This window comes from Bos indicus, chromosome 24 (assembly GCF_029378745.1).
Source record: "Bos indicus isolate NIAB-ARS_2022 breed Sahiwal x Tharparkar chromosome 24, NIAB-ARS_B.indTharparkar_mat_pri_1.0, whole genome shotgun sequence".
Taxonomy (NCBI): Eukaryota; Metazoa; Chordata; class Mammalia; order Artiodactyla; family Bovidae; genus Bos; species Bos indicus.
The window spans coordinates 46,065,695-46,093,013 of NC_091783.1; the positions used below are offsets into that span (position 1 = coordinate 46,065,695).

The window sequence follows — 27,319 nt, forward strand, 5'->3', positions numbered from 1 at the left end:
ACCATCACGATTATACATTGTCTGTGACTAACTGGGGCTAATAGATATACCAAGAGCAGTATTACCTGATCATATAACCAATTCGCTTGACAAACTGCCTATAGCGTGCTCTATTGAAGGTTTCTAGCCCCACTGCCAGAAGTTCCACTAAGGAGTTAGCAAAGGCAAAAATTTTCATCATCTCTTGAGGTCTCGTTGTTTCGGGTAAATAATCACCTAAAAGTTCATCAAAGAAAAGGAAAAAAATTGTAATTACAATGGAAAAACACTGAAAGATACGGATGTCAACATATTAAGGAAGAAACAAAGTCAAGATGGAGAATCCTATGCTCTGGCTCCTATACCCTGTGAAATGGGAAACTTGAGATGAAGTACAAAACCAAAACCATTCATTAAAGCTGGGAGATGTGCGAGCTAGTCGACCTTTTGTATTTAAGCACCACAGAGGAAACTACAATCACAAGAGAGGGGAAAGAAGCCTCACCACAGAGACACAATCATCTCTGCATAGTACAGCCAGGCATAGGGGAACCCAAAATCAGGAGCCCACTCAAGATGTAAGACCTGATGCTAAGTTCCTGTGTTTGAGCTTGCCACTGCCACATTTTATATAAGACAAAAGAAATTAGTCTACCTTTTGCTTTAAACCCAAGAAGATGTTGAAACAGTTCATGAAATGGGAACTGTGACAGAAGAATAACCAAGTCATCTTCATTAAGGAGAATCCAACTGGTCTCAGGGTCTTCATCCTAAGGAAAAAGATGCAGTCTTAACAGTTGATTTGACGAGATGACACCATGGTACAGAGTTACAGGAGCTGCATTGTCACAGGTCTCAGGGGTACACAAGCTGTATTCTCATGAGTCCTCATGGACTTCTCCAGGACAGAGATTTACACTATCAGTTCTGCTAAATGACCTATAAATCCCCTAACACTGCACGTACAATTTTAGGTGTACCAAGTCATATCTATTCTTCAGTGGCTGAAACTGCTCTCATTAGATTTCTATCCCAAAGAAGATGAATTCCTCTAGAATAGGGATCTTACCGTAAATCTCAGTGCTTTGACAGTATCAATTAAAGAGCCATGCACTCAAGTCCAAGTTATTTTACCTATAAGCCTCTTCTTTCCCCCAAATTAAAGTTTACTGCAATAGTCAACTGACTTATTAAGAAGCAATTAGCATTTGCTATGGATATCTGAAGTTCTGTCATCAATCAGAACCATTGAAAACAGGATAAAAGTAACAGTAGTCATACACAGAGCTCACATACAGGAAATAGTTGGGGGGTTTTATTCAACTGTTGTTGTTTAATTGCTAAGTCAAGTATGACTCTTTTAGAGACCCCAAGGACTGTAGCCCGCCAGTCTCCTCTGTTCATGGGATTTCCCAGGCAAGAATACTGGAGTGGGTTGCCATTTCCTTTTCCAGGGGATCTTCCCAACCCAGGGATCAAACCCATGTCTCCTGCACTGTAGGTGGATTCTTCACTGAGCCACCAGGGAAGCCTTTTTTGTTTGATACACAGCACTAAAGTCTCCTTAGAAACCAAATTGATTTGTGACCTAAGATATGCTACATTCAAAAGGGAATACTGGGGCTTCCCTGATGGTCCAGTGGTTAAGAATCTGCCTGCCAATGCAGGGGACACAGGTTCAATCTCTGGTCCAGGAAGATTCCATGTGCCACAGGGCAACTAAGCCTATGCTCCACAGTAGTGAGCCCAAGCTCTAAAGCCTGCTTGCCCCAACTACTGAGCCTATGTGCTCCTGAAGCCCAAGTGCCCTACAGCCTGTGCTCTGCAACAAGGGAAGCCACTGCAATGAAGAGCAGCCCCCCTGTGTGGTAACTGAGAAAGCCTGTGTGCCGCAACAGAGACCCCACACAGCCAAAAATAAGTAAGTAATTTTTATTTTTTTTACTTAAAAAAAATGGAATACTATAAAAAGACCCAGAGATTCTGAAGAATTATCACCTCAATTTCAACAAGGGTCTAATGCAATTTATTCATAATTTCCTAAAGCCACTCAGTTCTACCCTCTTACACATCCTAAACAGTTAGCAAATAAGCGCCTCAGAAATTCCACCCAGAGCAGTAGTTCCCCGCTCTGGCTGTACGTCGGAATCACCACGGAGGCTCTAAACATTTGGATAGCTGGGTGTGGATGGGGGCAAGGCTGCCCAGGTGGTCCTGACACACAGCCAGTGTCAGGAAATCACCAATGCGGGCGATGCACAATGCCTTCCACTCTCGGCCTTTTCTGAGTCAACAGCACTGCCGGCGTTCCCACCCTAGGTTCCTGAATCCACTCAACATCCAGTGAGAGCTAAGGCACCATTCCAGAGTCTTTAACCATTACCCATCTTTGGGATTAAATGCAGGAAACCAACAGGAAAAAAAAGACTCCTCTCTCAGGAGAGACCAGTCTTGCGGGGTGGAGGGTCGGGGAGAGAAGGAACCCTGCTCCATCACAATCTTTAGAAGACCAATTTGCACCTGAGAAGCTCTTTCCAGAAGGACTGTTCGGTCTCTGCACGTCCACATCATTTACCACCATCTCCCACCTCCCACAAGTTCCAGGAAGAGCACATTGAGTGTGAAGGCACTCCTGCTTCTGAATGAACAGCTGGGTAAATATACAGACATGATCCCACAGCTGCCACGTGTCATTCTAAGGAGTGTCCACTGAAAATTCTCAACTCCTTTTAAAGAGAAGGTGTTTTAGTAAATTTAGTTCCTGGCCAATCCTGGACAAGCATGTCAAATCTGGATTTGGACCATAAAGACACACTAGGGCAGGCAGATAACTAGCTGCAAGGGAAAAAAAAATGTTTACCAGTACACTAGCCATGTATAATAGTAGAAAGAAAAATCAATGAATGTTATCTGAGAAACTGGATTTTGATCATTAAATTCTCACTAAAAATAGGAAATTATCTTCTTTCAAATGAGAAGATCTAGGTAAGAAAGTTTATAAGTGTTAAGGCAGAACCTTGGTAAGAAGTGAAAGTGAAAGTTGCTCAGTGGTGTCCAACTCTTTGGGACCCCATGACTACACAGTCCATGGAATTCTCCAGGCCAGAATACTGGAGTGGGTAGCCTTTCCCTTCTCCAAAGGATCTTCCCAACCCAGAGAGTGAACCCAGGTCTCCCGCATTGCAGGCGGATTCTTTACCAGCTGAGCCATAAGGGAAGCCCACCTTGGTATGATCCAGCTCTTTATTAGAAAGGCTCAGAGTATCTGTAGGTGAGATCCCAAGCCCAGAAAATGGATGCTACATAAAAGAAAACCCTAACAGAAAGAGTATGCAGTATGTGAACACTTCCAGGTCCAAACTCTCCCAGCTATGCAGTGATGGTCTGGAGAAGGGAGGCAGCAGACACCAGCTCAGCACAAAGGCTCAAGACTTGTGATTTGGGACAAATTCCCTCACCCTCATCCTGTACCTGTTTCCTCATCTCTAATATGGGATGAAAACAGTACTTGCCTCATGGGGCTGTTGGGAGAATTAAATGGGCTAATACAAAAGAGGCGCTTAAAATGATAGTTGGCACATGAGAGAGCTCATAAATAATTCATCAAAATGCTGCAGATATGACGAGTTACCTCTTCTCCCCCCTCGTCTACTAGAGTCCACGTCCCGGACGCAGGCCCCGAGGAGGATGGATTCCGTTCACTGGGCTTCATGTGGCACAGGAACTCAGCTCGGTTTCTAAAGGACAAAGGAAACCGCTCCAGTCACATAAACATAAACACAGAGAGCCCACCGCGTGCATTCTGGATTGTCCACTCACCTTGAAGAAGAGTTGGCATCAACGCAATCTCCAAGTGGTTTGAATCAGAAAACAAGAAATAATAACTGGCTAAAACACAAGGAGACCAAAGCTTCACTATCAGTGATGTAGAGACTACGGCCCTCCTGGGTCAGTAAAGAGAAGCGGCTATGCCAGCACAGCGCCCGCCTCCAGTGAGGCCTCTGCACACCCAGGACTGCGTGGTACCTGAGTTCTAACTGGCCCACAAAGTGTTCAGGAAACACGCTTAACTGAATAAAGGATAATCTGCAGGTAATGCAAAAGCTGGCTGCGGGAAAAGCACATCTAAACACATGTGTAGGAACAGTCCCTGTATCCAGGCGGTGACAGAGAGGAATCTAGGGGAATTCCTGCCGGCCAGGCTTTCACATGGTGCTGGCTGGACCTAACAAGTCGGTGTAACCACACAAGTTCCTTCTCTGAAACCACCACGCGGTTCTCAGCTCTCTGTTCCTCCTCTCTGACCTGACCCTGAGAATTCATCCATTCCGTCCTTCCACCAGGAGCTCTCCCCCGTGACTTCCAGCTTCCAACCCGAAGGGCTCCAGCCGTAGAGCTCCACGTGTCCACTGGTACCTGTCACTCAGACGTGTCCTCCCATAAACCCCAACGACCTCAAATCTTCCTCCTTCCCTGACAGCTCTCCTTTTTCTTTTCAGTGTCTGAGGGCTGCCAACAGCCTCTCAGTCAGTCAGAATCACAGTCTACAGAGGTAGGTCTGAGCCACCCCTTTCCCACATTCTCCTTATTTAATCAGCTTCTTAATTCTTTCCTGGGAAGATGACCTTCAGTTTCCCACCTTCTCCTTCCCACTGCTATCACCTCAATTCAGGTTCAGGAAGACAGGCTTTCCTGGATCAAGAGCCCGTGGTAGTAACACAGTTCCAGGTCACCTGGACATAGCCTGCATTCTCCCCATGTAAGGATGTGCCCTCTAGATGCTGGACTTGGCTCCAGAGCCAGGAGAGCCAGACCTCTGCAACCATGACTCAGTGAAGCAGAAGTGCATCTTCTACCTCCAGTCCACCCTAATCTTCCGTAAATACGACTTTTACCCATGTTCAAAAACCCTCAATTGCTTCAAAAGCCAGACCATCTCAAAACTCTCTTAATTTCTAGGTCTTCTATAATCCGACTCCCCTCTAGCTGCTCATCTTTATTACCATCTCCCACACACCCCTTCACTGCAGCCCAGCTGGCCTCCAATGTGCCTCCTGCACAGCTACGCTTCCCTGCACTCTGGGCCACTGCTCCCTTCTCCCCCTGCAGTGCCTTCCCTACTCCTCTCCCGCCGAAATCAGTTCCAGTCTTCAAATCCAGCTCATTCACCTGGAACCCTCTGACTACTCCACTCTACTCTTTACTCATTTCTACTGCATCAATTGTGTGTGTGTGCAGCTGAGTCATGTCCGACTCTTTGTGACCCCATGGACTGTAGCCCACCAGGCTCCTCTGTCTATAGGATCCTCAAGGCAAGAATACCAGAGTGGGTTGCTATCTCCTTCTCCAGGGGATCTTCCCAAGCCAGGGATCAAACTTGTGTCTCTTGCATCTCCTGCATTGGCAGGTGAGTTCTTTACCACTTGCGCCACCTGGGAAGCATCGATCATAGTTCCATACAATTTGGCACTTGAATCTCTGACTGTGCTTTTTTACCTTTGCCACTAAATCTCTCCTTTGAAGGGAAGAAACTTTTTTTCTCCCCACAGCACCACAATGACATATATGGCCGGAATGGCAGACCATTAAAAGGAGGCACCCAAAAAAGTTAATCAATTAAAAAAAAAAAAAGCAGTTAAGAGGGTCACTTTGGGACAAAGGGTATTAAACCCCAAGAAAAGCTGAATTGTTAAATTCTGGAATGCTGACTCTTCCCTTAGCAATTGCTTGGATCTGGGCAGTTTAGGAAGCCAATTGTTTGACAGAACATTTTAATTTCTACTTTACGAAGCTCTTCCACACTTACTTGACAGGAGACATCAGCAGGGCAAGGGACTGCATAAAATGAAAGACTCCTGATGGGTTATTCAACACTTTGATCTGAAATCAGAAAAGGAAAAGGCATACTGCAGAAAACCAACAACCCAAGTAGCCATAGTCTGAATTCACCAGCATTCTGACAAGGGAGCTGTTAAGAAAATAGAGGTGAAACTGGCTCCTCATCCACAAGAATGAGAACACCTCAGAGTTACCTGGCAGTACTGACTGGGCTCGATGCACTCAGAGAACAGAGGCAGCTCAGTCACTTACATCAATTATCTGAAATAATATGGGAAAGAGGATTATACTGCTATTTTAATCCAAAGATGAGATTTTTTTTAAAAAACTTCCTTCTACCTAAAACGATTCAAATTTCTTGCCACCAGAAATACTAGAGAAAAGATAAAATGCAGAAGGAACCTGGCACACGTTTGGCTCCTACCCGCCCATCTGAAGGGGCTGCGATGAGTAACAACACAACCCTAAGGCAAGCAGCAGAGAGGAGGAACCCGTAAACCATACATCGATGCCTAAAGTGATCATGCAGATGTGAGATCTCTGCTAGTATTAAAGAACTCTGAGATGCTGGTGGTTTCTTTTTTATCTGCACCAACTACAGTGTAGGATGGATTAATTAAGGAATATTGAATTTATTGAATATTCAAAGTTGAATATTGCAGAAGTAAGTCCTAGCAAGCCTTCCTGCACAGAAACCTTACAGGATTAAACACCACTGAAACCACCATGCCACACTACAATGAAACTTCTGCATCTTTACCTTAACTTCATCAATTTTCAGTGGCCAAGAAGGTGCAGCATAATAACTCCTATACAGGCTGGATATATCCTAATAATTTTATCTTAAATATCAATATATTTTAAGTAGGCTTATTTCTGAAAGCAACTTCCTCAGGAACAATGTTTAACAAAATCTCCCCCATTCTCCTCAAAATTAGAAAGTCATTCATCATACCTGGATGAAAGGAACAGCCCATTTACTAACACCAGCTGGGCATCGAAGAATATGGTTTAGAAGGAAGAGGTGATCTCCAGGACAGCCCGCTCTTTGTAACACTGATACCTGAACAGCAAAGGACGTAGAGTTTTACTGTTTATTAAGACAACTACTTCTAGGGGCCTAGTGCAATCATCTATCTGATACTTAAATACATGTGATCTTTCAAAAGAGTAACCAGACATAAGATATACCATTGACTGGCTGAGTTTCTACACGGAGGTACAGAGGACTAAGAATCTATGAGTACTATGCTAAAAATATCATAAGCAGTTTCTCTGCAAACCCAATTTTTAGTATCTGGCAAATTACAAAACATTAATGTTCCTGGCCATATACGAATAGATATAAGTCAAGTAGTTTAATCTAGTTCCAGTCTGCAAGGTTCTCAAATCCAAGTAAGTATGCTTGGAACCTAAGTCCACATCTAAGAACTGTAGCATGAACCTAAAAAAGAAACATCCAAGGGAGCCCCATTGAGAAACATAACCAAGAAACAACCCCTCATCCCATAAGACACCTAGTATCTTTCCTAAATTTCCCAAAACCTGATTCTTTTCCCTTAAAAAAAAAAAAATTTAAGTATAGCATTAACATATGATTAAACAAAAGTGATATGAACAACAAACCTATATTCTGAAGACACTTAAATTTAGCATACTTCCCACATTTCCATTTCTTCCAAAACTGAAGACCAGAGATCACTGAACATAAAGTTTATCAGAGAGAAAAGCACTATGTGCTTAATAAGGCACTAGGATAATTTATTTCTGTGTGTCATGAGCAAAAAAAAATGTCACTAACACATTAAACGAATTAGCTGAATAAGCTGTTGAAGAAAAAACTATGAGGACATAAGAGATAATTCTTAAATTATCAGGGAAATAATAGAAAGACTACCATGCCTATTTCCTCACCAATTTCTGCAGCCAGAGAAGGACATCGTCATGGAACTGAGCATCTTCGTGAACTCTCCTGGTGAACGTGAACAAGACACTGATGCACTCCTTCAGCTGACACAGGTCAGAGGGAACGCTCTCCGCCTGTTTAGAAGCTGTAAGTTAAAGAGAGGATTGAATGAATCCCTTGCAAATGGTATCGGGGAGAAGTTTTAGTGTCTCTTCTTAAAAAACAACAACGAGAATAAACTATTCAAAATATTTACTTCAGATGAACATCCAAGGAGGAAAGCTACATCAAAATATGAATTTCCACTATAGAAACTGAAAACAAAGTATTTAACTTTGTGAAGTAGTTCAGAGCAAGAAAAAATTAACTTCATCAAAATTCATTTTTTATTTAAACATCAGCAGATCTCTGCCATCCCCAGCTCTTTGATTAGTTATGAAAACCACAAGGGGAAGGATTTCTTATCTAAATGATTCAAATATCTCTCCAAGAAATAAAAATTACATAATTAACACTTTACACATTATATAATAAAGGCTAATCTCTTAAAATCCAAAATAAGACTAAAAATACAAAACATTATAAACGTTCTGATGAAAATTAAACAATCGAACAAAATGGACAAGCAAAAATAAAGTGCAACAGACAGAGAATGAAAAAGAGCTCTAGGTTTTAGAATCAGAAACCGTACTTGGACTTGAATTGGTAACAAGCACATAAATTAGGACAGGAAGAGACATTAATGATAAAAAGCAAACTTATGGCTTCCTAGAGGAGCCGAGAAAGACAGTCCACAGGGAAGGGAGACCTGGCACTGCTTTCAAGAAATGTTATTAAGGTAGGGGTCAACCCTAACCTGTACTGGGAGACGCCAAGTAAGACAGCAAGCACAAACGGTGGTCCCTTACAAATATCAATCAGCGCACAATCAATTCAACCAGACTGTATCCCTCAATTCTCTTTTCATTTTAGACCACAAGAGTGAGGCTTAAAAAAAAAAAAAAAAAAAGGAAGAGTGAGGCTTTCATTACTTACACACCTTGGCCTTCCTGATAAATTGCTAAAGATCTCAGAACAGCCGAACTATTGAGTAACGAGTAGATGTAAGACTCCACTTGCAACCGTGAGAGCACAGAAGTGTAAGAATGCAGAGCCAGGGTCTGGTGGAGGTGCTCGGATTTGGCATCAAACAGTTTCTTTAGCTCAGCCAGTGCATTTTCATTCATCTCCACTCTCTGGTAGCGATGATGGCCTGAAACTTTCACTTGATCTGCACAGATACCCTAGCAGTGGACAAAAGGGTAAGATGTAAGATATGAAGCCAGTTACCTTTGCTCTTGATGTAACGAGGCAATCTGTATATGACACACAGGCTTCAGTACATCTTCAAAGGGCTTAAAAATCACAGTGAGGGAACAATACTACCACATAGAAAACTATAAAACTAATACATAACCAGGTGCCAAGGAGTATAATGCCAATCACAAAGGCGTCACAAGTTCAGAGAAGAGAAACCCTAAGATGAAGTAGGTGGGGAAAGATGCAAGAAAACAGAAAATCTTACCTTCTACTTTATAAACAGTGAGGTCAAGGTGATAGCCCCTCAACTCAAGAGACCTCAAAACATCTCTGAATGTTCCCTCATCATTCTTTGTGATTCTGCTCAAAAGAAAGGAACCTCTCTCCTTTCCAATGTTAACCCTACAGCTGTGTTCTTTATTTTAACCCCTTTCTCAGTATTTTCAAAAGTCTCCCTCTCCACGGGCTCCTTCATACCTACAAAGAGATACACAAGTCTCCTAAGGAATGAAGATTAGGGATGTGGGAAATCACACGTTTCTCCCTGATATCTCCTCCAGCTTCCCTTCACCACCAAATCTGTCAAGAGCGAGTACAAGGTCAGTGTGAGTACAAGGAGCAGATTCCAGACCTTGATCACATCACAGGAAAAGGAGTTCCACCTCAAATACCCCGGTTCTTGTAAACTTTACAGAACACCAGTCAACACACCTGGACAGACAACTGTTCCTCCTTGAAGTGCCACAGTCGACTTTTAGCATTTTGGCAATCAGATGTCAGAGCAAGGAGCTCAGCTTCAGCCAGCAGCAGCTGCTTCCTACAGCGTGAGTAGTTCAAAAGTAACTCATAAAATTCATGCCTGTCCTGATGAGCCATGCTGTCAAATTCTTCTAAATATGACTCGACATTTTCCAGCCATGAACCGGGCTCAAAGATCTTTAGCTGTTCTTTAGTAAATGGTACTACTTCTGGTTGAGATGGGAGCTCCGGGTAGAGTCGCTCATTACGAAGCAAGGATTTCACTGCCACCAAAGCTGGTACATCCCCAGCAATTTCAGTTGGCAACTGGGGATACAGTTTTTTCACTCTAGGTGGCTGAAAAATGTCTTTGGCTTCACAAGAACTCTGCAAGCCAACATTCTGTAGCACCTCTGAAGAAAGACCCAAGGCTTCTTTGTCTTCTTTCCTATTCTGAGTTTCTCTGACCTGCAAATTTTCCACTTCCTGCTGAATATAAGAAACATTAGATTGCTGTATGCTTTCTGAAGTTCTACATTGTAGCAACATATCTTTCTCCATTTCAGTAAAGTTCTTGGGGGTTTCTACTGTGGTTCGAACACTGCCTTCAGGATCAACCTTCAGCTCGACTGCATCGTCCCCAGCACAGGCTCTGATCTCCTGTCCCATGTTCAAACTCTCTGTATTACATGTGAGAGTCTCTTCATTGCTTAGAGTTAAGGAGGTGAGTGGTACATCAAACATTTCACTCTCATTTTGTCCACTAGCATCATTCTGGAGCTGGGAATCGATTAACTCCTTTGGAGAATCTCCTTTGAATTCACAAGCCGGAGTAAGGATTCCCAGCTCTCTGGAGGTTTGTGCAAGGGAGATTTCATCAGACTCTTCCCTCTGAAGGGTTTCATATTTCTTCTTTTCCTAAAAATAAGATGAATAACGTGAAATAATTTATAATACAGCAATAACATGCTTTCAACATGAGGAATGTTTAAATTGTATTTAAAAATCTAAACTCACTTCCTAAGCAATGTGCTTCATATTTTGTATTATTCAATTTTGAGAATGTTAAATTTGGGAGATTCACTAGTCTAATCCCAACAGAGGAAGACATGAAATAAGCAACAAATTATGGATTAAGATTGGAGGAAAAGTCTTAATTAGGCTGTTCTCCATTCTGCTGCTGCTAAGTCGCTTCAGTCGTGTCCGACTCTGTGCGACCCCATAGACGGCAGCCCACCAGGCTCCTCCGTCCCTGGGATTCTCCAGGCAAGAACACTGGAGTGGGTTGCCATTTCCTTCTCCAATGCATGAAAGTGAAAAGTCAAAGTGAAGTCGCTCAGTCGTGTCTGACTCTTAGTGACCCCATGGACTGCTGCCCACCAGGCGCCCCTGTCCATGGGATTTTCCAGGCAAGAGTACTGGAGTGGGGTGCCTCTGCCTTCTCTAGTGGTTAAATAAAAGACAACAGTCTCCAAGTATCTTAGGCTTCAATAGGTTGTCATCTTAACAAACATATTTATTCAAAATTTAGGCAGAAAATGTCAGGGCAACTTGAGCAATGAAATAAATAGCTATAATACTGGATTATAACCCTCAGAATAAAATATATATTCATGAGCTTATACATATATTTTTTTCTTAATGGAAAAGTGGTAGCATTCTTCCTCACAGAAGAATTTCAATTAATAAATGTAGATGGAATGAGAAAAACAGAAAATCACAATTAAAACACCATGATAATAACTGCCATAGGCAAGAGGCAAGATCTGCTAATGAATGGGAGTAAACATTTAAGCAGAAACAGAACACAGTCTCAAAGTATCCCCTAAATATTTAGTCATTACAAAGGGAAAAACAGTAAGCTTCAGTGGAGAATCCAGGCAGACCACACTTTAACCAAGTGATCAGGGTTATTATAATGAGTAATACCTTCCCATATTATGATCTGAGAAGGCTGATCGACTCTTCTGTACCCACGTATAACCTCAATCTAAGCATGAGAAAACGTCAGACAAAAACCCCAATTAAGGGAACGTCTACAAAATAACTTAAGTGTTATGATCATCAAAGACAAGACAAGACTAAGGAACTATCAAAAGACTGGAGAAAACTATGGAGACATAATAACTGAATGCAATGGAGGATCCTGGACTGGATACTGGAACAGAAAAAGGACATTAGCAAGAAAACTGTTGAAATCCAAAAAAGTTCTGTATTTTAGTTAATAGCATTGTACCAATGTTAATTTCTTGGCTGCAATAAGTGTCCTGGAGCATAGAATTTACAGTTACATAAAATAAAAGAAGATTCTGGATGAAAGTTCAGTATGGAACTCTGTATTATATTTGTAACTTTTCATTAAATCCAAAATTAACTTGAAAAAATACCCAAATCAAAAAATCTTAACCATTTAAAAAATAAGATAAAATAGATTATGGTTTTTCAAACTGAAGTATCTCTGGTATTAACACACTAACTAGATACACAGGAAACAAGGCTAGATAAAAAAAGAAGAAATATGGAGAAATTTATTATTTATTTAAATAAAACTGTTACAAAGAAACTAAAAAAGGACTGAATCACTCAAATACTTCCCTTTCCCTATGAAATTTTAAGAAAGGCAAAATGATAGTTACACAGTAATAACTGATAATGGATTATGCTATCCTGCAAATGTCCGGCAAAAAAAATAAATAAAAGTTGACAATAACCAAAAAAGTAAAACAGTCACATGCACCTAATATTAAGAAGAAAAGACAAATGTTTGCGAAAGGCAATTTGAGCTCAGCTTGCTGGTAATGAACTACTAAATGTTTACAAATAGCAGTGATCCAAGAAGCAATGTGTCCCTCCACAACGGCTCTAATCCACACTGTGAACCGCACGTATCAGATTCAGAAAACAGCCACACAGTGCATGCAAAGCACCGTGTCAAAATGCCTCAAGTCATGAATAGCAGGAAAGCATTGTGGGATTATTTATAAGAAAATGAAAAAGTGGATCCAATTACACTGCAATGATATTTAGCACACTAGCTATAAAAAACAGGTTTGTCAGATTGAGAAGTCAGAAAGAGAAGACTAGGAGGGGAGGCCAATGGTTACCACAGTGGAGAAATACTGGTGTACTCATCAAGATAGAGGCTATACTTTAGTGAGTTGAACAATAATGACATGAAATTAAGAAAACAATTTAATTTATAACAAAGAACAAAATACTTAGAGGTAAGTTTAACAAAAGAAGTGTAAAATTTATCTTCTGAAAATTACAGAACAAAATCTGAAAGGGTTATATTCATGGATCAGATCACAATACTGTTAATATGGCGATACTCCTAAAATTGATATACAAATTCAACACAACCTCTATCAAAATCCCAGCTGCCATTTTTGCAGAGAATGACAAGATGATCCTTAACCTTTTAAGGAGATACAAAGAACCCAGAATGGACAAAACAATCTTGAAAAAGAATGAAGTTGGAAATCTCATACTTCGCAATTTCGAAATCTACTATAAAACTACAGTAATAAAGACAGTGGGGTTCTAACACATGGATAGACAAATAGATCAATGAATTAGAACTGAAAATCCAGAAATAAACTCTTACTGATACATTTAAAGTCAACTGATTTTCATCGAGGATGCCAAGAAAGGACAGCCTTCGACAAATAGTGCTAACAACCAGATATCCAAAGAATCAAATTAGACCCTTACCTTATATCATATACAGAAATTATCAACAAGGATCATAGACCTAATATAAGAGCTAAAACTTTTAAACTTTAAAAAAAAAAAAAAAAAAGGAGTAAACCTTAATGACCCTGGATTATGCAAAGCCTTGTTAGACATGACACCAAAAGCACACAACACCAGAAAAAAGCAGACAAACTGCACATCATAAAGATTTTAAAGTTTGAAAATATGAAGCCAATGAAAAGACAACTCTGCAGAATGTAAGAAAATGTCTTTGAACCCATTATCTTATCAGGGGCTTATATCCAGAATTTTTAAAAAGTAAACATGTGTTACTCAATAATAAAAAGATGAACAACCCAATTTAAAAAGAAGTAAAGGAGCTAAACAGATATTTCTCCAAAGATAATACAAACAGCACATAAAAAATTGCGCAATACTATTCGTCATTAGAGAAATGCAATCAAAATCACAATGAGGTAATACATCACACCCACTAAGATGACTAAGGTCAGATAATAATAAATGTTGAGAAGGATGTAGAATAATTAGTACCCTCACATGCTGCTAGTGGGATGGCAACACAATGCTTCCTCTACAGAAAAGAGAGTGGCATTCCTGCCCGTGGTGATGGTGACCCATCCCCTGTGATTATCCCCCAAACCACTGAATAACAAGTAAGTACAGTGTGTGAATTATATCTCAACCAAGCTGCCAGATGAAAAGATGAAAGATTTTAAAAACTTAAAAGACTTGAGAAGTAAGTGAAAAGTAAGGAATTAGAGACTGGAATGCGGAATAGAGGGAGAAAATTTTAGTTCTCTTTGCTAAAACTGTTAGAGACCTTTGGGGGTGTTACACGCTAACTGGAAAGAGGACAGGAAGCTGGAAGTAGGCCCAAGTGGGCCATGTGGTCAGCGGCGCAGCAAACAGACACACTTCCCTCGCGCCACGGGCCACCTCGGGCTTCCTCTCCAGCCTGTCCTTCAGGTAGTTTTTAACTCCCCTTTGTCCCTCGCTGCCCACCTCTAACCCCACCAAAGCACTTCCTCTTTCTATTCCACCACTGCCCTTGCAATTTCAAATTCTTCCTCTCCGCTAAACAAAATGAAGTCTCCAGTTGCTCCTAACAAACCTGCAAGTTCATTTCCACCGGATCTACCTTCGTGGGAATAATTAAACCAGAAGAACAGATACTGTGGTTAGATCATCAAAGAATTTTTTTAAAACCTCTGAACCCTCCCAGGGAGGAACACATGCCTTTGGGCTTTATTTCTCTTGGGAGGATAACTCAGTGCTTCTCTGTTTAATTCTCCACCTGTGTTCTTACAGAAGTTAGGTCCAAGAAGGAATTACCCTGGAGTTGCTCCAGAGAAGGAAGTAGGGGAAAGGAGAGAGAAGAAGCTGGTCATCTGATTCAAAGAACGGATTGGACATACCAGAGAAGGCAGGAGGGAGGGAAGGATGAGCAACTGTGAGAGGCACAACTGTCTGAGAGGGTGGCAAAGGTCTGCCTGCCCCTCACAGACCCCTGGATAGGACAGGACCTCTGGGTGCGCACACTGTGATCACCACCAACGCCACGGCCCCTAAGCAGTGGTGAGCTCCCGACGGCTCAGTTCCCTTCTCCAAAGCACAGAACAGGGGAGCAGGTCCCAAAAGGTCCCAAGCCTTCAGCCTCTGCCCCACCATCAATTCACCCAGACACCATTATAAGACTGGTCTCCTTAAAACAACCAACCCCAAACACCACAAAACAATCATGGCTCTCCACTTAATTAAAGACTGCCTCTTAACTCTGGTGTTCAGGGTCTTTGATGATCCTTTCTCAAGACAAAACTGTCAATGACCACATCAAGCCTTCCACCACACCTGTTCTACTCTGAACTCTGCAGTATGTACCTACCCCCCAGTCCTGGTCACAAGCCACCACGTATGGCTATTCATCTTTACAGTGTGTTCCCCAAACAGACCACAAGTATCTGCAGACCAGGGACTATATCTTACACTTTTTGGGTCTGACCTGCCTCTGATTTTCGGCACTTTGTTCAATATATATTTATTGAAATAAAAATGACAACTCATAATTCACAAGAATTTACTGAGTACCAACTGCATGCTGAGCTCCTAAGTACTAGAATCCTAAAATGAACAAATTATCCAACAAATATTTACAGTTACTACGTGCTCTAGCATATTCAGAAGTTTATTTTGACATGTCTCTCAGAAAGCAAAGGGATTAGCCAATGCATCCAGAGGAAACTGAAGTTTTATGCCAAAACCTGAACATATTCTTATACTTAAAACACAACATTTCATTTAAAAATAAAAAAGAAAGCCAACAATTACTTTGCCTACTTGAGTTAACCGGAACATGTTGCATATATAACAATCATACAGATGACAAAATAAAATTCAAACAGAACTCCACATGTATCCAGTTATCCATAAAAAATTAGAGCTTAATTTTATTTTAACCAAAAGACATGTTTCTTACAACTGAAAATGGCCTAGAGATTAGAAAGAATCTATATTTCTTTATTTTGATCTCTAAGTTAGATACAGGTAGAGAATCAATTTTAAAATAATTCCATAGGAGAAATCAAGACGTTATAATCAAGAAGTTATACAGAAATGGAAGAGTTGTTAATAAACATAGAAAATATATATATACTTAACCATGTGTGTGGATGGGTGCATGCACAGTTACGTCCAACTCTCTGTGATACCATGGACTGCAACCCACCAGGCTCTCTGTCCACGGAATTTTCCAGGCAAGAATACTGGAGTGGGTTGCCATTTCCTACTCCAATAGTTAACCGTACATTGTAGTAAATATGTCTTGGAGTGTTGGCATATGTGTAGGGGGAAAATCCTGAAGAACATAACAAACTGCTACAGTTATCTCCAAGAGACAGAATTTGGGGCCTTTCACTTCTGTGTTGTACATTTCTCTCTCTCTGTGTGATACACTCACAGATACACACTTTTTTTAAGCAATGAGCACTTCTGTAATCAGGAAAAAAAGTTATTTTTTTTTTAAGTTCTGGAAAATAAATGGGAAATTTCCATACATCACTTGCAGTTCTTCCGCTTTAAACTGTACTAAGTTAAAAAAAAAAAAAATACAGCCTCTTTCTATCCTTCAAACTATTGATGAGCTACTTTCGTAAATGATAAAGGTTCAATTTTACACATTACACAGAAAACTTCTGTGGGATCACTTTAAGTGCAGGCACAGTTTATCATGAATGTCTATATCCATAGCACTTAGCACAATGCCTGGCGTAGAAGAGATAAACAGGGCTTGGACACATGGGTCCAACTATAACATCAAGAGCCCTCAGGGCAATTTTACCCGCTCTCCTTGGGATGTACAAGAATGCTTTACAAATAAAAAGGAGAAAGATGGGGGTTACACATTTTGCTATGAATACAACATCTCCTCTCAGCTGCCATTTCTTTCGTGTTGCTCTTAACAATCTTACTACAGGTATCCACAGCACTTTCCATGCTTGATCTCTTCCTCCTCCTCTCTTACACATGATTCTCTCAGCTTCTAGAATCCCACAGTCAGGTAAGGGCACTGGGAACACTTACTACCTCACATCATACTCCTTTGTTGGTTTCTCCACCTCTCCGCAAGCTCTTAAAATTGGAGTGCCCCTGAATCTCTTCTTGTCATCTTCTTACACTACACTCACTCCTAAGGTAACTTAACTTGGACTCTAGTTTTCAATAGCTCGTAAAAGAGAGCTCCAGCCTGGAGCACTCTCCCATTCTTTAGATTCACATATCCAACCCAACTGGAGGTCTAATAGACACTTACTTCAAAATTAGCATGTCCCAAACTAAATTCCTCATCTGCCCCCAACAGCTGTTCTACTCACTGCCTCCTCCATCTCAGAGTCATCCTTGACTGTTTCCACATTCCACATCCACACCACCAACAAATCTTCTTAGCTAGATATTCAGAAACCCCCCGATTTCAAACCTTTCTCATCACTTACACTTTAAAACTCTGGACCAAGACACCATCACCTCCTGCCTGGATCACAGCAAAAATCTCTTAGACGGTCTCTCTACTCCTCCTCTTGCTCCCTTACAGACTGTTCTCATCAAAACAAGCACAGTGACCCTTTAAAACGACTTCAGTTATATCACTCCTCCGCTTGAAATCCTGTGTGCGTGTGCATGTGTGTTAGTCACTCAGTCGTGTCCGACTCTTTGCAACCCCACCAACTGCAGCCCGCCGGGCTTCTCTGTCCATGGGATTCTCCAGGCAAGAACACTGGAGTGGCTTGTCATTCCCTGAAACCCTGGGGTGACTGCATATTTCACTCAGAGTGCAAGTGAAAGGCCATTCAAGTGCAGGCCATTTTTACAGTGGCCGACAAGCCCCTACTCGACCTAGCCCTGTGTCACCTTTCTGACTTCATCTCAGGTCCTCTCCCCTCACTCACTCTGCCTCTCACTCACCCTAACCACACTGCCTCCGTGAAGTCCCCAGGACAGCACAGACATGCCACTGCCTTAAGGCATTTGCCCCAGTTGTTCCCAAGATCCACATGGCTAACTTCCTCATCTCTTTCCTGTCCTTACTTAAATTTCATCTTCAACAAGGACTACCTTGACAGCCCATTAAAAATCACAACCCATCCTAATCTCTCACCAGTACTCAACTCCTTACTCAGTTCATTTTTCTTTTTCTGTAGCCCTTGTTATCTTCTATGTGATTTACTTATTTACCTACAGAGTTTTCTGTTTTGTCTTCTGTTTCTAGAACACAGGCTATGTTAAGGCCACGTTCTTCTTTCTTTTCCCCTCTGTTTACATCTCAGGCTTCTCTGTTGGCTCACATGGTATAGAATCTGTCTGCAATGCAGGAGACCCAGGTTCAATCCATGGGTCAGGCAGATCCCCTGGAGATGGGAATGGCTACCCACTCCAGTATTCTTGCCTCAAGAATTCCATGGAAAGAGGAGCCTGGCAGGCTACAGTCCATGGGGTCACAAAGAGTCGGACACAACTGAGCGACTATCACTTTCACTTACACCCCAAGTGCTTAGAAGAATTTCTGGGGCATAGTGGGTGATCAGTGAGTAGTTTATTCACCAAAAACAAAATATGGATCTTGGAGGCACAAAAGGAGCTCAACAATATAGAGCATCCCCCAATTTCACTTCTATAATCACTCATGGGAGGGAGGGACTAAGAGGGAAAAATCATCTAGGCCAAGGAGTAAGAGAGGATGGGGACTGCAAAGGTCTCTGTTTCTGGTATCAGTTTTCTGGGACACATCTAAGTCAGTCCTTAGCAATTACAATATGCTGTTACTATTAATGAGTTGCTAACATTCAGAATTTAATACTAACTTTAAAAATACTTTCCATGACTATAAAATACACTGCTTCTGCAGAGGAAGTTCAATCTAAAAATCTATTGTTCTCGATTTCCCTGGTGGTCCAGGGATTAAGAAACCACCTGCCAATGCAGGGGACACAGGCTGGATGCCTGGTTCTCCAGGAAGATCCCACATGCTGCAGAGCAACTAAGCCTCAGCACCACCACTACTGAAGCCTGTGAACCTAGAGCCCATGCTCCACAGGAGAAGTCACTGCAGTCAACAAAGCATAGCCCCCGCTTGCTGCCACCAGAGAAAGCACAGAAACAAAGACCCAGTGCAATCATAAACAATAAATAAAGGAAATCTACTATTCTCAACCTACCAAGATCAATGAAGTCAAGGTGAAACTTGTCAGGACTGTCTCTTGTGTACCAAGTGACAAGCACCAGATAACCACAAACAAACAAAGTGAGGTCACCTTCCAGATGATTAACACTAAGAAATACAGGTCAGCTGCTGGGTCAGAAGCCACTCAAACTATCTAAAGGCAAAAGCACATGACACTACTCACTTCCTGAACCACCCCCTTAGAACTACTTTATATGGTTCCATAAACAGTCACCAAATTATACCACAAGGGTAAAGGACTTCATTACTGTTGGGCTTCAGGATCCCAGCCAAACCACAACCAGCACTAAGAAATAAATCTGTTTACTCTAAAAGAAGAATTCATTTTCTAGACTGACAGGTATGAGGGTCTTGCTGGTATCGTGGACTTTTCCCCATTTGTTTTCTCACACTGCTGCTGCTGCTGCTCCTAAGTCACTTCAGTCGTGTCCGACTCTGTGCGACCCCGTAGACGGCAGCCCACCAGGCTCTGCCATCCCTGGGATTCTCCAGGGAAGAACACTGGAGTGGGTTGCCATTTCCTTCTCCAATACATGAAAGTGAAAAGTGAAAGGGAAGTCGCTCAGTCATGTCTGACTCTTCGCGACCCCATGGACTGAAGCCTACCAGGCTCCTCCGTCCATGGGATTTTCCAGGCAAGAGTACTGGAGTGGGTTGCCATTGCCTTCTCCATTCTCACACTACCTAGAGGAAAATTTCCCAGAGTAAATTCTTCTGAGCCACAAAGCTTGGAAACAATATTCTTCCATACTGGTATTTTTTCCTTCATTCAACAACCATTATCAAATGCCTACAAGGGCTGTGAAGGGTACTGGGAAAAAGACAGGTCCCTCCCTCATTGAGTTCACAGTCTAAGGAAGAAGAGAGATGTTAACAAAGTAACTACAAGTGAGACAAGTGACAAAGAGAGGTGCAAAGCACTACTGGGGTGGGGGGATTATGTGGGTAAAGAGGGAAGTACTATTTAAGCAGAGACCTCATGAATGAGCAGGTGAAGAGGGACTGGAAGAAGTGTCAGGGCACAGGAAACAGTATGAGCAAAGGCCCTAAAGCAGGAAAAATGAAAGCCACTTAGTCGTGTCCTACTCTGAGACCCCATGGACTATACAGTCCATGGAATCCTCTAGGCCAGAATACTGGAGTGGGTGACCTTTCCCTTCTCCAGAGGATCTTCCCAACCCAGGGACTGAACCCAGGTCTCCCGCATTGCAGGCCGATTCTTTACCAGCTGAGCCACAAGGGAAGCCCAAAGCAGGAAAGGACATGTATGACTGAGGGTCAACAGAGACAGTAGTGAAGACCTGAGGTTGAAGAGAAAGACAGAATCCAGACCAATCAGGGCCTTGAGTCCATACTAAGGACTTTGGATTCTTAGCCTCTGGATGATAAGAAATCTTTGAAAGGTTTTTAAGAAGAGTGATCATTTTGAGGTTTGTTAATAAAAATATCAGTCCAGCTTTAGTTTAGAGAATGGGAAGCAAGAATAAATTTGGAAAGGCCATTTTAGCAAAAATCCAAGAAATCATCCTTGAAGGATGGTGGACTTAGGATGGAAGAGAAATGGGCAGAATCAAGAGATCAATTACAAAATATAATTGGCAAAATTCAATCCTTGAAGAGATTTGGAAGGTGGCTAAAAGCATGTCAAGGACTTTTGGTTTTGGAAAAATACCTCTGGAATGAAGTTTTCCTTATAAACATTAAAAGATAATAAAATAAATTTATTCTTCTATAGAGAAGTGAAGTGAAAGTTGCTCAGTTGTGTCTGACCCTTTGCAACCCCAGACCGTCTACAGAATTCTCTAGGTCAGAATACTGGAGTGGGTGGCCTTTCCCTTCTCCAGGGGATCTTCCCAATCCAGGGATCAAACCCAGAGCTCCCGCATTGCACAGATTCTTTACCAGCTGAGCCACAAGGGAAGCCCAACTTCTATAGGGAAGTTGCCCACAATATGCCAATATAAAACGAGCAAATGACTTTTCATGATGGATTTAAAAGTTTGGTTTTTAATTTTTATTTTAGAAACCCTGTTCTAAACAAAGAACTTGACAGAGAATTCTCTTAATAAGTATTTTTTAAGTATTTATAACATTGTATCTATAGATATATATGGGCTTCCCTGATGATTCAGACAGTAAAGAATCCGCCTGCCATGTGGGAGACCTGGGTTCGATCCCTGGGTTGGGAAGATCCCCAGGAGAAGGGAATGGCTACCCACTCCAGTATCCTGCCTGGAGAATTCCATGGACAGAGGAGCCTGGCAGGCTACAAGTCCATGGGGTCGCAAAGAGTCAGACACAACTGAGCGACTTTCACAGATACATAAAGATATGTATAACAATTACTAAGCTACTGGATTGAGATTTAAGATTTCTGGTTTTACCTTGAGTCCTCTTACTAACTGTATGACTTACGGCTTATCACTTAAGTTATCTAGGCTTTAGTTTCACCAGTCATTCTGAAAAAAACTAACTATAGATTGAGAATTAAGATTCAGCTCCTTGTAGATTGATACTGTATTCTAGGTTCAGGGACTGTATGCTCAATGGCTGACGAATGGCCTTTTACTTTCTCGTCCATTTAGATAGCTCGGTACAATGCAAAATTATTTCTCTTAAAAATTTTTCTGGAATTAGGTAGCAAAATGGCTTTCTCCCCAAAGAATAACTCCTCAGAGACATGAGATCACTGATGTGCATAAAATCATTTACAGCTTATTAAATACAGTATGTCTGAACACCAATGTCCTGTTAAAATCTTGTTCTCATAAGAAATTCCTATTTTGGTATTATTTTTAAGTCACACCTGCACTTGTAGACATCACCTACTTGTAGAAAAGGCAATATCCTGTCGCTTTAATACTATTCTCATTATTTCCTTAATATAAATTCAGTTTCAGGTAAGCCAAAATTATCTATGTCCAAGCTATTCTTGCACAGCATTTATTCTGTTCACTGTAAAACAATCGTCATTTCAGAAAACATATGGGAACAAAATGAAAAACCAGACTGCACCTAAAAACAAGAAAGATCAACTTTAAAACCACACTAATACCACACGTTAGCATAATCCAGGAAACCCAGAGAATTCAAACCCGTCCCTGTTGTGTGAATCCCTCTCTGATTTCACTTCTGGTCATTCACGCCCCATCACAAACAGCCAGGATAATGAGAAATCAACAGCAGCAGCGCCACGGTCATCTTGCATTTTTAAACTGAAAAGCCACATCACTACAGTCTACTTTCTGTCTCCCACTGTAAAGTTCTACCGGAGGATACATTCGTGGAAGAGCGGTCCCTTTTCTCTTAATGCGGAGAGAGGCTCAAAATATTCACAAGTTAAAAAGGTGAAAGTCAATCAAAGCTGAGCCTAGGAAGACAAAATTTGCTCCCCAACCGAAATCCAGACCTAGATGCGGGAAGTCAAGAACGCAGCAGAAAACCAAGCACCTAGAGAGATCACAGGAGGAAAAAGAAAAAAATAGGCTCCTGGCAAAGTCTGGCAGGAGGACGTGAAGAAGGAACAGAGGAACAGGTCTGGTGTCAATGGGCAGAGGGATCAAATATGGGAAGGTGGGAGCAGAGGCTGAGAGGGGCTCAGGGGACGGGCAGAGTTGGCTGGAGAGGCCGAAGAGAGGAAAAGGAGACAGCACGCAACTTCCAGGGGCTGGGCAGAGTGGGATGGGCGAGTTCCCCTCACCTTGGTTTTAGTCCGGCTGCCCTTGGCCTTGGCCCGGCGTGGGGGCCTCACTGCCTCTGCCATAGACCCTGCAATGGCTCAGTCGCTGCTTGTTTTTGTCAAAACCCTGCGCGTTCCACAACCTGCCGACTTCCGGCCTCCAACTGTCACATGATCGAATCTCCACCACTCCCGGAGAGGGGCGGCAACTCGGAGCCTCTACGGGCCGCAACTTAGGACAAACCACTTCGGGAGGCCTTTTCACAGGAGGATTATGGCCACGCCCCCTTCCATTCAGGCCCCACCCCCTAACCCGCGCGCAGGGCCGCCTGGCTCCGCCCCACTTGCGTTTGGATTGTCCTGGGTGACCGGCTTACTCTCCCGAGTGGGATCGCGTCCTTATCGCCGGAACCTCCACTAAGCTGCACTGGGTCTGGATCCCCGGAGTGCTTGCACACCTCACCCACGTTGGCCTAAAGGAGCCTGGGGACAGTGCTTGTTAGCCTTCTTTTGACCTTTAGATAACTAGGACCAATCAGCCTAAATCTATGCTTTGTGCTCAAGAACTTTGATGCCCTTCCAGGTGGGCGTTTCAGTTTCCTCTTATGTGAAGGAGAAAGATGATACTTGCCTCTACCAGTGTAAAGAAGATTAAATGGACTGATCGTTAAGGTGCCTGGTATACGCCTGCATATCTGTAAATGGTGCTGGTTGTTGCGTTGCTAAGTCATTTCTAGCTCTTTGTGACCCCATGGACTGTAGCATGCCAGGCTCATCTGTGCTCCACTGTCTCCCCGTGTTTGCTCAAATTCATGTCCATTGAGTCGGTGATGCTATCTAACCATCTCATCGTCCATTATCCCCTTCTCGTTTTGCCTTCAGTCTTTCCCAGCATCATGGTCTTTTCCAATGAGTCGGCTTTTCCCATCAGGTGGCCAAAGTATTTGGAGCTTCAGCAGCAGTCCTTCCAACGAATATTCAGGGTTGATTTCCTTTAGGACTGACTGGTTTGATCTCCTTGCAGTCCAAGGGACTCTCAAGAATCTTCTCCAGCACCACAACTTGAAAGCCTCAATTCTTCAGCGCTCAGCCTTCTTTATGGACCAATTGTAAATGGTAGTTATTATCATTACTCTCCAGATCCCAGGCAGCAAAGAGACAGCTGCACCAAAGAGGGCAGACGAGAAGGCAAAAAGACAAGACCCATAGAAGTGTTTTTCGTATGGGTTTTACACACCTTCATTTAAAAATTCCAGATGGGAAAACTTGGCTCCTTCTCCCTTTCCCAGTTCTACAATTTATTTTCTTCCAAAGTGCTTAGTACCTGTTAAAATGCTATTTTAATTTGCTTTTGTTTGTGTCTGTCAACCTGGCTAGAATGTAAGATCCTTAAAATCAGGGGTCTTTGTTTTGTTCCCTAAGGCATCCCAAGGGCTTCTAGAACAGTAGCCTGTACATGGTAGGCTCAATGAATATTGATTATTTGATAAATGAAATGAATGTGAGCTGTTCTGTCTGGTGGTGGTATAAAATAGTTGAGATGTGGGTGGCAAGGGAAACTATCCAAGAATATGGCATGAGAAATGGAAAGGACTCCAGAGATGGAGTCTTTACAGTGCCTTGTTTATGACCTAACAACATATAAAATACAGTTGTAAGCAGATAGGTTGGGGTTGGGGGGAATCCCCAGATGAAGAAAACCAGGCATGGCTTATTTGACATAAGAGGAACCATTTTATTTTTCTAACTTTTCTATCTGCTTCATTTTAGGCTTCCCTGAACTTAATCTGTTAGGGGCAACTTAATCAGCATTATACTTTATTCATGTTTTTTAGAGAAGTCCTTTTAGACCTAATCCATTTTGTAATGTAAGCCTGGCCACAATGCTTCCCTTAATGAGTCTCAGTAATGATAATCTTAAGGGAACAAAAGAACAGAGGAGTATTACCAGACTAGAAAAGTAACAATAGCAAAGATAACAAATCAGTTGTAAAGACTTCCAGTTCTGTTTCAAAGGGTAGGCACTTTCTTCAGCTGTTTTGCAGAATTTAGACACCCTCCCACTCCCCCTACTCAAGCCCCAGCACTCAACCACTAGATCAGCGGGAATCTAAGTGACGATGTGTTGATCTTTTCTGATCCTTGTGACTGCAGCCACCTAAAGCTTGGGAATATGGTGACATTTGCCCCAGTTCAAGCTGAATGAATATACACATACCCTTAGCTTAAAATTTCCCCAATTTTGCTGATAGGAGAGACACTGCTTTGGGAAAATTCCCTAATGTTCTCCTTACTTGCTGCAAGTGATAAATTCTGCCTCTGGACCTCTGGCTTAGTGACTTTTGGCTCAACACCCAGCAAGAGGTGAATCCAGTTTTCCAGTAACACAATTTCATGTATTTTGATCCCCAGTCTTCAAAAACAACAAAGCAGTTACCCAGCTGCTCATGTTACTGAACCAAACTTGAGTCTGCTCACCCAACACATAGCAAAACCAACCTACTGACCCCTGGTTATGGTGAAGAGAAGTACGGTGTTTGTTGTAGGGTCAAATAAGGGAAACAAGCAAAGAGACCCCAAATCCCCAATGACTTTTAGCGGAGGCTTTTTTAAGACAGAGTGAGGGCACGCGATCAGTTCACGCTCAATTCTCTGTTTCCTTGATGGTGAGGTAACAGGTGATGTTTTGGGAGTCTTATTTGTAGTTTTCTGGTTACAACTGGTCTGGAGTCTACATGCTGGTGATCAGCATGCAGTCAATGTCTTCATTCTGGTGGGGTTTTTTCGGGTCTGTAAAACAAAGATATGACTTAGGATACTCTCTATAGCCTGTAAGGAGGAACTGAAGGAACTTGACTTTGTTTTATGGCTAAACTATTATTATCACTACAAACAAAGCTAGTGGAGGTGATGGAATTCCAGTTGAGCTATTCCAAATCCTGAAAGATGATGCTGTGAAAGTGCTGCACTCAATATGCCAGCAAATTTGGAAAACTCAGCAGTGGCCACAGGACTGGAAAAGGTCAGTTTTCATTCCAATCCCAAAGAAAGGCAATGCCAAAGAATGCTCAAACTACCGCACAATTGCACTCATCTCACACGCTAGTAAAGTAATGCTCAAAATTCTCCAAGCCAGGCTTCAGCAATATGTGAACTGTGAACTTCTGATGTTCAAGCTGGTTTTAGAAAAGGCAGAAGAACCAGAGATCAAATTGCCAACATCTGCTGGATCATGGAAAAAGCAAGAGAGTTCCAGAAAAACATCTATTTCTGCTTTATTGACTATGCCAAAGCCTTTGTGTGGATCACAATAAACTGTGGAAAATTCTGAAAGAGATGGGAATACCAGACCACCTGACCTGCCTCTTGAGAAATTTGTATGCAGGTCAGGAAGCAACAGTTAGAACTGGACATGGAACAACAGACTGGTTCCAAATAGGAAAAGGAGTACATCAAGGCTGTATATTGTCACCCTGCTTATTTAACTTCTATGCAGAGTACCTCATGAGAAATGCTGGACTGGAAGAAACACAAACTGGAATCAAGATTTCCAGGAGAAATATCAATAACCTCAGATATGCAGATGACACCACCCTTATGGCAGAAAGTGAAGAGAAACTAAAAAGCCTCTTGATGAAAGTGAAAGTGGAGAGTGAAAAAGTTGGCTTAAAGCTCAACATTCAGAAAACGAAGATCATGGCATCTGGTCCCATCACTTCATGGGAAATAGATGGGGAAACAATGGAAACAGTGTCAGACTTTATGTTTCTGGGCTCCAAAATCACTTCAGATGGTGAGTGCAGCAATGAAATTAAAAGACGCTTACTCCTTGGAAGGAAAGTTATGACCAACCTAGATAGCATATTCAAAAGCAGAGACATTACTTTGCCAACAAAGGTTCGTCTAGTCAAGGCTATGGTTTTTCCTGTGGCCGTGTATGGATGTGAGAGTTGGACTGTGAAGAAGGCTGAGCGCCGAAGAATTGATGCTTTTGAACTGTGGTGTTGGAGAAGACTCTTGAGAGTCCCTTGGACTGCAAGGCGATCCAACCAGTCCATTCTGAAGGAGATCAGCCCTGGGATTTCTTTGGAAGGAATGATGCTAAAGCTGAAACTCCAGTACTTTGGCCACCTCATGTGAAGAGTTGACTCATTGGAAAAGACGCTGATGCTGGGAGGGATTGGGGGCAGGAGGAGAAGGGGACCACAGAGGATGAGATGGCTGGATGGCATCACTGACTCGATGGACATGAGTCTGAGTGAACTGGGAGTTGGTGATGGATAGGGAGGCCTGGCGTGCTGCGATTCATGGGGTCGCAAAGAGTCGGACACGACTGAGTGACTGATCTGATCTGATCTGAATCCTTTACTTGACAAGGTTTAGCCCTTCTCTGTTCCCGCCATGACTGTTGTCTTAAGGTGTCCACAGGAGA

General features: G+C 42.2%; 2 protein-coding genes across 3 annotated transcripts in view; both read right to left on the bottom strand.

Moving 5' to 3' along the window:
* The window catches only part of EPG5 (ectopic P-granules 5 autophagy tethering factor), a 129,614-nt gene extending 106,540 nt beyond the window's left edge, over window positions 1-23,074 (bottom strand). For both annotated transcript variants that reach the window (XM_070778986.1, XM_019986709.2), the window contains exons 1-9: window positions 22,909-23,074; window positions 9,734-10,678; window positions 8,763-9,006; window positions 7,732-7,868; window positions 6,773-6,880; window positions 5,786-5,859; window positions 3,611-3,716; window positions 635-749; window positions 66-216 (exon numbers count right to left, since the gene is read on the bottom strand). In XM_070778986.1, coding sequence (XP_070635087.1) covers window positions 66-216; window positions 635-749; window positions 3,611-3,716; window positions 5,786-5,859; window positions 6,773-6,880; window positions 7,732-7,868; window positions 8,763-9,006; window positions 9,734-10,678; window positions 22,909-22,971 — 1,943 coding nt within the window. In that variant the 5' untranslated portion in view covers window positions 22,972-23,074. The remainder of the gene's footprint in view (window positions 1-65; window positions 217-634; window positions 750-3,610; window positions 3,717-5,785; window positions 5,860-6,772; window positions 6,881-7,731; window positions 7,869-8,762; window positions 9,007-9,733; window positions 10,679-22,908) is intronic.
* Window positions 23,075-25,570: 2,496 nt separating this feature from the next.
* The window catches only part of PSTPIP2 (proline-serine-threonine phosphatase interacting protein 2), a 113,277-nt gene continuing 111,528 nt past the window's right edge, over window positions 25,571-27,319 (bottom strand). Inside the window, exon 14 of the mRNA XM_070778988.1 lies at window positions 25,571-25,677. Within this exon, the coding sequence (XP_070635089.1) occupies window positions 25,619-25,677 (59 nt within the window). The 3' untranslated portion in view covers window positions 25,571-25,618. The remainder of the gene's footprint in view (window positions 25,678-27,319) is intronic.